This window comes from Hibiscus syriacus, unplaced genomic scaffold, assembly GCF_006381635.1.
Source record: "Hibiscus syriacus cultivar Baekdansim isolate YM2019G1 unplaced genomic scaffold, ASM638163v2 tig00110783_pilon, whole genome shotgun sequence".
NCBI classification, from domain to species: Eukaryota; Viridiplantae; Streptophyta; class Magnoliopsida; order Malvales; family Malvaceae; genus Hibiscus; species Hibiscus syriacus.
Window position 1 is genome coordinate 170,149 of NW_024062861.1, and position 12,062 is coordinate 182,210.

The window sequence follows — 12,062 nt, forward strand, 5'->3', positions numbered from 1 at the left end:
TTTTGATTTCTGATATCTCCGTTTACCGACGGAGAAATGTTTTATCTGGGGGTTTATTGTTGGAGGAAGATTATCTGCAGACTCCTCGGCTTTGTGCTCAGGGTCTAAATGGAATGTGCGGTTGGGTGTATGGTTCTGGGGAACCTACACATTTATGATATGAACGGATGGGGGTATATATATATGTTTTAAAAGATATATATCTTTTTATTGGTTTTACGTGAACACACTAGATAACTTATTCTGATCTCCTGAACCGAGACATCCTAAATATTTCCATCTGAACTGAAAACTCATTGTTCGTTACTATCTGAAATATCAGTAAGATCTCCGCTCTGCATGAAAATGCATAGATGTTCAGAACCAATAAGAAAATATAAGTTTATTTGTATCTGCACGTTCTTCAGCATCATCTGGTAGTTCTGTATTACTGAGCTTTCCAAAGGTCACTCTATTACTCAACATTGCATGTTAAAAGAATTGTATCAGTGCAACTATCGACATCAGTAAGGGAGTTCTTCCTGTGTTGTTGCAGAGTATGGTACATGTGATTAGGGGGCATGTTATTGTATTTTGTTTTATATACGAGTCTGAAAATCTGTTTTATTTATTCGTACTGATAAATCATTTTATAAGTTACATGTTTTAAACAAAAGTTTTAAATTTTCCGCTATTTTTACAGTGGGTCGCTCCGGTGGCCCTAATGTGACACTCCAGATCGGATCGGGTTACCCGTATCGGTCTGAGGGGGTTACAAGAAATGCTAATGAACTTATATGTTATATTGTCCATAGGATTATGAACCACGAATCAAGCACGTCAATATTTTTTGATATCGTTGCACTACAGAAATAAAATAAATACCATTGGAATACATGTTTCTCTCCCTAAGATCCATTCAATGATGATACTAAAATTGATCAGTTCAACTACAACAATCAATATTAAGAAGTGAATAATGGTGAAGTGCATCGATCTGAATGATTGGCAAGCATCGCAGTGTTGGGATGGGTTAGTTTAATTTGAGTAGAAATCCTAAATTCTATAAATTGATATTTTACTCTCATCGGGTGAAATTACTAAGAATTTTTCGTGAAACCAAAATGTCTAAAATGCCTCTGATTGCCCGAATAATGGAATCACTCTTGTCATATCTGAAATCTCAAGTAACTCTAATGTAAAAAATTCTTAATACCTTTCTAATTGCTAAGTACCTCCTTAAAATAAATGAATCCTCTAGTGTGCTCCTTATGTGCCATATAATTGTTTTACCTATTTTAGAATGTGATTTTTTTCGAACTTATGGATTTACCGAAGTATTTATTTACTGTTTATAAATTATGGCTACATGATATGTGTTCTTTGGATACTGTTTTTACTGATAAATAAATATGTCTGAACTCTGATTTCCTTCTACTACTAGTTACTGTCTGAAAAATATTTTTCTTCGGGGTACTCTGAGATCTGGTATGAAGTCTCTGCAGGTTCAATTCTGATCAAATTGGTAATTCCTCATATAGGTTCAGCATCGATCGGCTGGTAATTCTTTTTTGCAGGTTCAATTCTGATCAAGCTGGTAATTCCTTATATAGGTTCATCACCGATCATCTGATAATTCTTTATAGACCTAAGGTGACCCTGGGGTGGGCTCCTGGGCATAATGAGCCTTATGGTAAGACCTTATGTACCCTAAAGTACTCCCTTAAGGTGACTCATCTACTGTGTGCATTGGGTAAGTCCTTATGGGCCTGAGGGCACACCCCTCAGGTGGGCACCTACACTTCGACTAGGGTAAGACCTTATGGACCCAAGGTGATCCCTTAGGTTGTCACCTACGCCCAATGGGCCTAGGGTAAGTCCTTATAGATGCAGTTATGGGGAACTGCATATCGGTGTTTGATTGGAGGGTATTATTGTGGTTTTAAAATATGTTTTAAACTGCTAATGTTTTTAAAGGATCTATACATATTTCTCTGTTTTGTTAGAACACACTAAACTCCCCAATTTAATCTTCTGAATCTGTCTCTCTCTGAATACTTCCTTTAGACCGTAAATTCCTGTTTGTAACTAAAAACTTAGCTAATAGAATCTGAATTCACCACTAGAATCTGACGATTACTGTCCCGCTAAGGAAATTATGCTTTACCTTATACCCGATAACCTAATGCATTCATCTGGTGGTTCTATATTATTGAGCTTTCCAAATCTCACTATGTTACTTACCATTTCAGGTTAAAATGTTTGATCATGTGCTTTTACCGACATCAGTAAAGGAGTCCCACCGGCATTGCTTGCGGAGTACGGTATATGTATTAAGGAGGGGCATGTTGGTTGTATTCTGTTTTTATATTTGAGTTTAAAATTTGTTTTACTACTGGATATTGGAGGATTTTTCTTTTAATATATAAATGCTTTTATGAACTTGTATTTTATCTATAAATTATTTTACGATTTTAAATGAATTAACAAAAATTTTAAAATTTTCCTAGATTTTTACTGTGTGTCGCTCCGGTGGCCCTAATGTGACACCTCGGTAGGGATGGAAAACGGACAGGTCGGGTGCGGATACCCCTCTTCCATCCCCATACCCGCCTAATATTTTCAAATCCACCACCTGCCCACCAACTATGATGGGTAAAATTTTTCAAATCCACACTTGCCCACGCGAGTACATTCTCAAATCCATCCTCACACCCACTACCCAACTGGAGACGTACCCGGTTAGACTCACCAGATAACAATCTTAAGTTATACATTAGCAACAAACATAAAACAAACACTTCCATTAAGAAACATAATAAAATAAACCAAGGATTATCTGAGTTAAGTGTTAGCATAAATCTTAAAGTACATAAAACACCATAATAAAAGACATAATTAAAGCCTAGAAACATAAATTACAAACACATAATATTTTTGTTCTTTGGCACACATAAATGACAAACCCTAAAATTATACCTAAATTTATAATGATTCAAAATTTAATGGGTATTTCGTGGGCGGGCGGATGCGGGGTAGGTAAGGTCTCAAACCCATCACTTGCCAACTATCCGCGACGGGTACCACTTTCTAAATCCACACCCGCCCACTACCCACTAAAGTTATACCCATCCCCGCCCCAATTGGAGATGGTACGATACGAAATCCACGAAATTGTACCCATTTACCATCCCTACACCTCGGATTGGAACATATCACCCGCATCAATCTAAAGGTGTTACATTTGAAGTTCGACTTGGACAACCATAATAAACAAAAACTAGAGAAACACCATTTATTTCGGTCCTAATGGATAATAAACTCGTAACTTAGGAAAGAGGAAAGGTGTCAACAAATAATTTTTAATCGGTTGTTTACGACATTATTTAATTAGTAAACCTAAAAATAAAAAATAGTGGTTTGAAGTTGAGGTTTCATAATCATACCAATACAAGCCACGACTCATAACATTCATCAAATTCTTCGTTTAAATTTAAATCGAATCATGTATAAACTCTCTATTTCATTTTCAATGTTGATTTTTTTATTAAATTTACATAAATTTGTAATTAAATTTAAATAAAATAATAGATCAATTAATAATTCAAGTTGAATAGATTCAACTTTAAAAATATCTTATCGGAGACCCAATCCGTACTAAAGAGCCACCTTAGAAAGACCAACAAGAAATCAGGGGTTGGCTATTCAATTTACAAAATATAGGCCCAAAGAAATCTGGACTTATCTTTCTTCTTCAAGCAAGCGCTCTCGCGCTTTAACCCTAACTGGTAATAGAAGAAAACTCCCCTAAAAGAAAGCCGCCATTTCCCCGTCCCTCTTTGCTTTTTCCTTGTCTCTCAAGAGACGCAAAACCCATAAGTAAACCCCCAATACCAATCTCCAAAAAAGGGAAAATGTCAGCCAAGTGGAGAGCTATACAGCATCGCCACCGTTACACGTACAACGCCGTCGTTTTCCCACCTTCCTTCATAGATTCCTTAAACCAGTCATCCCTCTCAGCTTCAGCTCCTGCCTTCTACAAGGAGCTTCAGTATCTCATCTCTTTGAACTCAACTTACTCCCAAGTTAACCATGTCAGGAAGCTGGCTTCTTCTTTCAACGAACTGTTAGTAACACAAGGTGAAAGAAATGATGCCTTGATTTCAACGGCAGCTGCTTTTTACTTGGAAATCTTCTTTTTGGAAAATTCAATGCCTTTGCATAGGACCCTTTTGTCAGTTTTGGCTAAAACCAAGGATGTTTTCCAGCCTGTTATCGGTGAATGTTTCAGGTCACTTTGTAATGAGTATGGTACAATGAGTAATAAGAAGAAGCGTTTCTCTGTGTCACGTGTGGCTTTGTCAGTAATGGGGATGCCGAAGCTGGGGTATTTAGTTGATGTGATTCAAGATTGTGCTGTTTTGGTTTGTTGGGATATTGTTTTGGGGTTGAAAAGTGTGGTTTTGGAGACTCAAGGGTGGGGTAGACCGTCTCCTATAGTTCTGGAGCAGTGTCAGGAGGCTTTATCTTGCATGTATTACTTATTTCAGAAGTTCCCAGAGAAGTTTAACAAATTGGGTGGTGATGATTCTAATGTAATGGAGATGGCTTTAGGGGTTTTGTTAAGTCTATTGAAATCAGTGGCATTTTCGAGGGACTGCTTTGTGGCGGCCGGTGTGAGCTTGTTTGCTGCTTTGCAAGTTTGCCTTTGTGAGCAAGAGCTTGGTTTGTTCATCATTGAAGGTATATTTGATCAAATTGTTATTACTTCTCACACTAACAATCAAGCTTCGTTTGACAATGTTATTAGCAAAGTTCCATATAAAGGAGATGTTTGTCTTGAAATACGCAATCTCTCTGGTTTAAATAGACTTTGCTTGATTAGAGGCATTCTTACTGCTGTTCCAAGAATGGTTCTAAATACACATTTTGTTGTATCAAGGGAAATTTGTAGTGATTTTGAGTCTGTTGGAAATGTTGCTAGTTCTGTGAAGACTATATTGTATGATGGGATTTTGCCTGAGCTCTGTAATTACTGTGAGAACCCCACAGATAGCCATTTTAATTTTCATGCATTAACTGTAATGCAAATTTGTTTGCAACAGATTAAAACTTCTATGCTGGCAAACCTTATGATTGCATCTGAAAAGTACAACCCATTGTCGGAGGATATGGAAACCCGGATGCTGAGAATAATATGGAATAACTTGGAAGATCCTCTAAGTCAGACAGTCAAGCAAGTTCATCTTATTTTTGATCTTTTCTTAGACATTCAATCCTCTCTTTGTGGGGCAGACGGTAGTGAGAAAATAAAGTCATTCCTACAAAAGATTGCTTTAGATCTTCTTCGTTTTGGGTCACGTTGTAAGGGGAGATATGTTCCTTTAGCTTTGTTGACCAAGAGGTTTGGAGCAAAGACTATTCTTGATATGAGTCCTGACTTGCTGTTTGAAGTAGTGCAGGCATACGGTGATGATGATGTATGCTGTGCTGCCACATCATTCTTGAAGTGTTTTGTTGAATATTTACGGGATGAGTGTTGGAATAGTTATGGTATTGAAAGAGGGTATGCATTTTATAGAGAGCATTGCTTGCCCCCATTTTTGCATGGTCTTGCTTCTGAGATTTCGAAGCTTCGTTCAAATTTGAACACATATGCTCTCCCGGCTTTACTAGAAGTGGATGTTGATGGAATTTTTCCTCTACTTGCCCGTATCTCCATTGGGCCAACTGAGGTGGAAAATGACCTCTTATATCACGATCTTGATTGCAAAAATACAGAACTGAGAGTAGAACAGAAAGTGGCTGTTTTAGTATCTTTGCTTAAGGTTTCTCGTTCACTTGCTCTGATCGAAGGGGATATAGATTTTTGTGATGACTACGTGACATCTGATATGGATAGTAATCCCTTTGCACTTGTTTGCATAAAGGGGATAAAAGTTAGGATACTTGTTAGGTGGCTTGTTCTAGCATTGACACACATTGATGAGTCACTTCGAGTAGATGCTGCCGAGTTTCTTTTCTTGAGTCCCAAGACATCTAGTCTTCCTTCCTCTTTGGAACTCTCTCTAATGAAAAAAGCTGTGCCATTGAATATGAGGTCTTCTTCAACTGGTTTTCAGATGAAATGGACAAGCTTGTTTAGGAAGTTCTTTTCTCGTGTGCGTACAGCCTTGGAGAGGCAATTTAAGCAAGGAAGCTGGAAGCCTCGTATGAACAATGAAAACGGTGAGTTGTGTCTATGTAAGGGAACTGAGGAAAATGTAGTTAAAAGAGCAGAGGAGCTATTTAATTTTATGAAGTGGTTGAGTTGTTTTTTGTTCTTCTCTTGTTATCCTTCTGCTCCTTATAAGAGAAAAATAATGGCAATGGAGCTGATACTGATAATGATCAATGTTTGGCCTATCATGCCTTCTTCTCAAAAAAGCTCAGCTTCTATTTCTCCCGAGAGCTGTCTTTATCCATACAATGTAGGGATTACTTCACCTGACTCAACGTTCCTGTTAGTTGGATCCATAATTGATAGTTGGGACAGACTGCGAGAGAGTTCTTTCCGCATTTTGCTATGTTTTCCCACTCCGCTTCCTGGCATTTCAAGTGGTGAAATGGTCCAGAAAGTAATTGCATGGGCTGAGAAACTAGTTTGCAGTCCTCGTGTGAGAGAGAGTGATGCCGGTGCTCTAACCTTACGGCTCATATTTAGAAAGTATGTGGTGGACCTCGGATGGCGAGTCAGAGCGTCTGTTTGTGCCGTTTGTTCTCACTCACAGTATTCACCATTAAACGGGGATTATCAGAAATGTACATCCGTTCATCCTGTAATGGAATATGTGAAATCACTTACTCATTGGTTGGATGTTGCTGTGGAGGAAGGTGAGAAAGATCTGGCTGAAGCATGCAAGAATAGTTTTGTTCATGGTGTATTACTTACTCTACGGTATACTTTCGAGGAATTGGATTGGAATTCGGATGCAGTCTTGTGTAGTATTTCAGATATGAGACAGGCACTGGAGAAACTCTTAGAGCTGGTTGTGCGAATAACTTCAATGGCCCTATGGGTTGTTTCTGCAGATGCTTGGTACTTGCCTGAGGATATTGATGATATAGTTGATGCTGATGCTTTCTTACTGGACGGTTCTGATGAAACTGATGCTCCTTTACCTTCAATCGAACAAGAAGACAAAAGCTCAAAAACTATTCAGGATGCACGACCCCCAGATCAGGTTGTTATGGTTGGTTGCTGGCTTGCCATGAAAGAGGTAATAAGCTTGTTATTATGCTATTGAAAATAATAAATTCACTATTTATGCTAATAACTAGTTCTAATACTAAACACCCCCAAAAATGAAGTCTACATGAACCCTGGATTTCTAGATTTCTTGGCTTATATAAATAAGGATCATAGCATTAACAGTAACTCTTCCTGTTTCCAGCTAAGTCTTCTTTTGGGGACCATTATTCGGAAAATACCTTTGCCAAGTTACAGCTGTTCTGGTTCATTAGAATCTGGACACCCCAGCTATGATTCTACTGATGCTTCAGTGACAACAATATCTGAAGGATTGCTTGATCTAAAACAATTAGAGAAAATTGGGAACCATTTCTTGGAAGTTCTTTTGAAGATGAAACATAATGGTGCAATTGATAAGACAAGAGCAGGGTTTACAGCCCTTTGCAATCGTCTTCTCTGTTCAAATGATCCAATGTGAGTTTCCTCTTTGCCATCGTCTTTTAACTGTTAACCTAGGATTAAATTTCGCCATGTTGGAGTCAGGGTGAAACAAAAACTTATGCATCTGCATACTCTTGTTATTTCATTTTTGTTTCCAGAAAAAAAAATATGAAAAGAAAAGAGGGGTAGAGAGAAACGCGGTATGTTTATTCAAGTGTTCTAAAGTTTTATACTTGGTTACTTAAGCCTTTTCTTAGAAAAAACCTGCATTGGATATTTTACTAATCCAATACTGGAACTTTATTTGTAAGATAAAAAATATATGTTGCATCCATTTAATGGATCCTTTGTTTCTCAGGCTTTGTAAGCTGACAGAATCTTGGATGGAGCAGCTTATGGAGAGAACAGTAGCAAAAGGACAAACTGTTGATGATTTACTACGAAGAAGTGCAGGTATACCTGCAGCATTCATTGCTCTTTTCCTTGCAGAACCAGAAGGTGCTCCAAAGAAGCTCCTCCTGCGAGCACTTAGGTGGCTTATTGATGTAGCAAAGGGGTCTTTGTTGCGTCAACCTGAAACCAATTCCACAAATATCTCGTGCCAGAGTTCCTCAACAAAGTCTGGCCAAGAGACCAATTCAGCATTGGTAACTGAGACGATTGCAACTGAAAAAACCTCGAAGATCAGAGATGAAGGTGTTGTTCCTACAGTGCATGCCTTTAATGCCCTTAGAGTTGCTTTCAATGACACTAACCTTGCTTCTGACACTTCTGGTTTTGCGGCTGAGGCTTTGATTGTTTCAATTCGCTCTTTCTCTTCACCGTACTGGGAGGTTCGTAACAGTGCTTGTCTTGCATATACTTCCTTGGTACGTCGGATGATTGGATTCCTTAATGTTCATAAACGAGAATCTGCTCGACGAGCGGTAACTGGGCTTGAATTTTTTCATAGGTAAAAGTTCTTTCATGAACTGTCTCTTTCGTTTTGTGAACTCATACTTGGATAACCCTGTAAGGCTACTATAAAGTTTAAAAATTGGGTATTTTGGATGGTCAAAATGTATTTTACCCTTAAGTCGCATGCTATTTGTGCATGAAAGCTACAATATTTTCTCCACTAACTATTGATTAAATCTAATCTTGAAGGTATCCTTTGCTGCATCCATTCGTGTTCAACGAACTGAAAATTGCAACTGAATTGCTTGGTGATGCATTATCGGGACAATCTGAATCTAACCTGGCAAAGGTTGTGCATCCAAGTTTGTGCCCTATGCTTATTCTTTTATCCAGGGTCAAGCCTTCAACAATTGCGAGTGAGACGGGGGATGACCTGGATCCTTTCCTCTTCATGCCTTTCATTATGAGGTGCTCAACCCAAAGCAATCTGCGAGTTCGTATTCTTGCATCACGAGCTTTGACTGGACTTGTTTCTAATGAGAAATTGTCAGCCGTTCTCCTTAATATTGCTTCGGAGTTGCCACATTCAGAGAACAAAACCACATCTGCAGCATCAATCTCATTATATTCTGTCAATGGAGCTTACCGTGTTTCCTTCAATTTGATTCATGGACTTCTATTGCAATTAGGTTCTCTTGTCAATATAAACTGTAGAAATCTTGCTGATTTCTCCAGTAAAGATCAGATTCTTGGTGAGTTGATGGAAGTTCTTGCAAAGTGTTCGTGGGTTGCCAGCCCCAAAAGATGCCCTTGCCCCGTCCTCAATTGCGCTTTCCTGCAAGTGTTGGATTACATGCTTAGTGTTGCGAGATCATGTCATAAGAGCAAAAATTTGTTTGCCATCCGAAACCTACTTTTGGAATTATCTACAGAATGCTTAGATGTAGAAGCTTCTTACGGGCTTCCATATTATGATCCAACAATAGCTGAACTTCGTCAACAGGCGGCTTTATCTTATTTTAGTAGTTTATTTCAACCATCTGATGAGGTTGACGAAGTGATTTTCCAGATTCCACAAAGATCTTCACTGAATTCAACATCGTTTCAAATCCATGAAGTAGAGAATTCTGGATTCCTGGAAAGGTTGATTCGTTCTTTCTCAGATTCATCGTATGAGGTTCGACGAATAACTTTGAAGTGGCTGCAGAAGTTCCTGAAGTCTCGACCTGACAGTGAGCTAAACTATCTGTCGAACAGTGAGATCAGAATTATACAGAGGTGGACAAAAGCTAACCTTCAGCCTACACTGATGAAGCTTTTGGAACAGGAGAAGAATCATCGATGTACATACCAAATTCTGAGGATTATTTTCACTTGGAACTTGCTGAAGTTTCAGGAATTAAGCGAAGGAAAGAGTGACGGAACCCTTTACGTTGGTGTGATGGATTGCAATTCCGTATTTCAGTTTTGGGATAAGCTGATGACTTTGTACAAGCTCACCCGACATACTAAAACACAAGAAATACTTGTCTGTTGTCTGGCAATATGCGTAAAGCAGTTAATAAGGCTATTTGGTGGTTTTATTCGTAATGATAAGATGCTGAAAGCTGCTGAATATAATGAATCTGGTGAGATAGAAAGATCAGCTTGCTTCTATGAATGCATCACCTTTTATGTCAATCTAATTAAGCAGAATAGTTGTTCATCCGAGCCAGTGAACAAGCGCCGGGCAGCAGCAGAATCTGTGTTTGCATCTGGCTTATTGGAACAGGCTGAGGTAATTGCTTCTTTTGTGATCAGCCAGCAAATCTCTTCAAAAGATCCGGTGTCTTGTTTAGAACAGCAAGATGCTGTAAATATCTATGCACAGCAAATACTGGAGATGTGGTTCACCTGTATCAAACTGCTCGAGGATGAAGATGATGGAATTAGACAAAGGGTTGCTTCCGACATCCAAAAGTGTCTTTCCTCTAAAAGCTCTGGAACTATGGCCGACACTTGTGGGGCTCCAACACAGGTGGAAATGGTAATTGAACTGAGTTTCAAACATCTTTCTTCCATCTTTGGCCACTGGATGGTATACTTCGACTGTCTTCTGCGGTGGGTGCTAGATGAGGGAAATTACGTAATATCCAAAGGTGATCTCATGAGACGGGTTTTCGACAAGGAAATTGATAATCACCATGAAGAGAAGCTGTTGATTAGTCAAATATGTTGTTCCCACTTGGAGAAGCTTCCGATCACAGAATTGTGGACAGGTGAATTGCTCGATAAAGAAGAGGTCATGAATTATATACTTAATTGGAGAACTAGATTTTTCGACCAGTTGGAATCATTTGCCAAGGACCATATTGGAAAACTCGGAGTTGACTGGATAGGTGGTGTAGGTAACCATAAGGATGCATTTTTACCCTTGTATGCAAATTTGCTCGGGATTTATGTCCTCTCAAACTTCATTTTCAACCTGGAGGCCAAAGATATGCAACTACTATCGGATGTTGCTGAATTAGGAAAAGGTATCGGTCCATTTCTTCGGAATCCATTGATCTCTAACCTGTATTTGTTAATAGTTCGATTACATGAGAACAATCTTGGTGCAACTACCAACTGTGTTAACACCAGGATTGGGGATGGCATCTGGGACGATTTTGATCCAAACTTTCTTCTTGTGGAATAGTGATAGAACAAGGTCTTAAGAACACTTTTTTGGGAAGATAAACAAAAGTTTCCCCCCATTGATTATTTTATGCTAAGCTTATTGTCTCTGATTATGATAACTTTTGTTTGTTGTGATCGATCATTTTAAGCAAACAGCATGGATATTTTTCGACACTAGTTGAATAGCAAGATTTGGTCTACTTAAATAAACAGCCTACAGGTTAGTTTACTGGTTTGTCTAAGTTGGCTTTGTTTGTTAGTTTCGTTACGAGAAATCGTATTCCATTGTTACCAGGAATTTACCAAGAATTTAAATAGCAGTTCGCGGCTGTTATACAGTGCTAATGGTGCTGTCCAAAACCGTTTTGCACAATCATAATACCTGCAATAGCATCTATTAAATCTGTAATTGTACTAAACACAATGCAATCGAGTACGCAACCATAATTTAAATCCATGTTATTGATATGAGGTTATAGGTAAAAAAGAAAAGTCTCTGCACTTGGCGGTGGGTTGCATTTTGGACCTCCTATTAACAAAATAAGTAATATGACCAAACTAATCGCTTTTACTTTTTTTCTATCTCAAATCGATGCTTGAACTATAATTTTGTCAACTATTCTGATACGTTTTACATTTTTGTAACACCGTTAAAAAAATAGGTGTGATTAAGTATATCAATTAGGGAAAAAATAATAAAAGTATCAATTTGGAAAAAATGTCAAGTATAGGGACTAATTTAGCAATTGAGCCTGTTCTTTTTCTATCATGTTAACCAACATGCAATCCATCACCTAACCTAGTACAGGGGCTGCTAGAGTACTTTTACTGGTTATAGCGATGATGGAACGAAAAG

General features: G+C 38.3%; 1 protein-coding gene across 2 annotated transcripts; it reads left to right on the forward strand.

Moving 5' to 3' along the window:
- The first annotated feature begins 3,783 nt into the window (after window positions 1-3,783).
- Window positions 3,784-11,406, forward strand: LOC120140386 (thyroid adenoma-associated protein homolog). Of its 2 annotated transcripts, XM_039155375.1 has the most exons (5): window positions 4,583-4,722; window positions 5,085-7,238; window positions 7,413-7,684; window positions 8,010-8,603; window positions 8,798-11,406. In XM_039155375.1, exons 2-5 carry the CDS (start codon window positions 5,097-5,099, stop codon window positions 11,223-11,225), a joined length of 5,436 nt encoding a protein of 1,811 aa, XP_039011306.1. In that variant the 5' UTR covers window positions 4,583-4,722; window positions 5,085-5,096; the 3' UTR covers window positions 11,226-11,406. The 2 variants fall into 2 exon arrangements, with proteins under 2 accessions (XP_039011304.1, XP_039011306.1); XM_039155373.1 differs by having other exon boundaries at window positions 3,784-7,238.
- Window positions 11,407-12,062: the final 656 nt, after the last annotated feature.

Excerpts from the sequence above, each read along its gene's own strand:
- LOC120140386 (XM_039155373.1), top strand. The coding sequence starts at position 3,894 with ATGTCAGCCAAGTGGAGAGCTATACAGCATCGCCACCGTTACACGTAC. Across the intron at positions 7,239-7,412 it reads GCTGGCTTGCCATGAAAGAG|CTAAGTCTTCTTTTGGGGAC; the intron begins GTAATAAGCTTG and ends TCCTGTTTCCAG. Across the intron at positions 7,685-8,009 it reads CTCTGTTCAAATGATCCAAT|GCTTTGTAAGCTGACAGAAT; the intron begins GTGAGTTTCCTC and ends TTTGTTTCTCAG.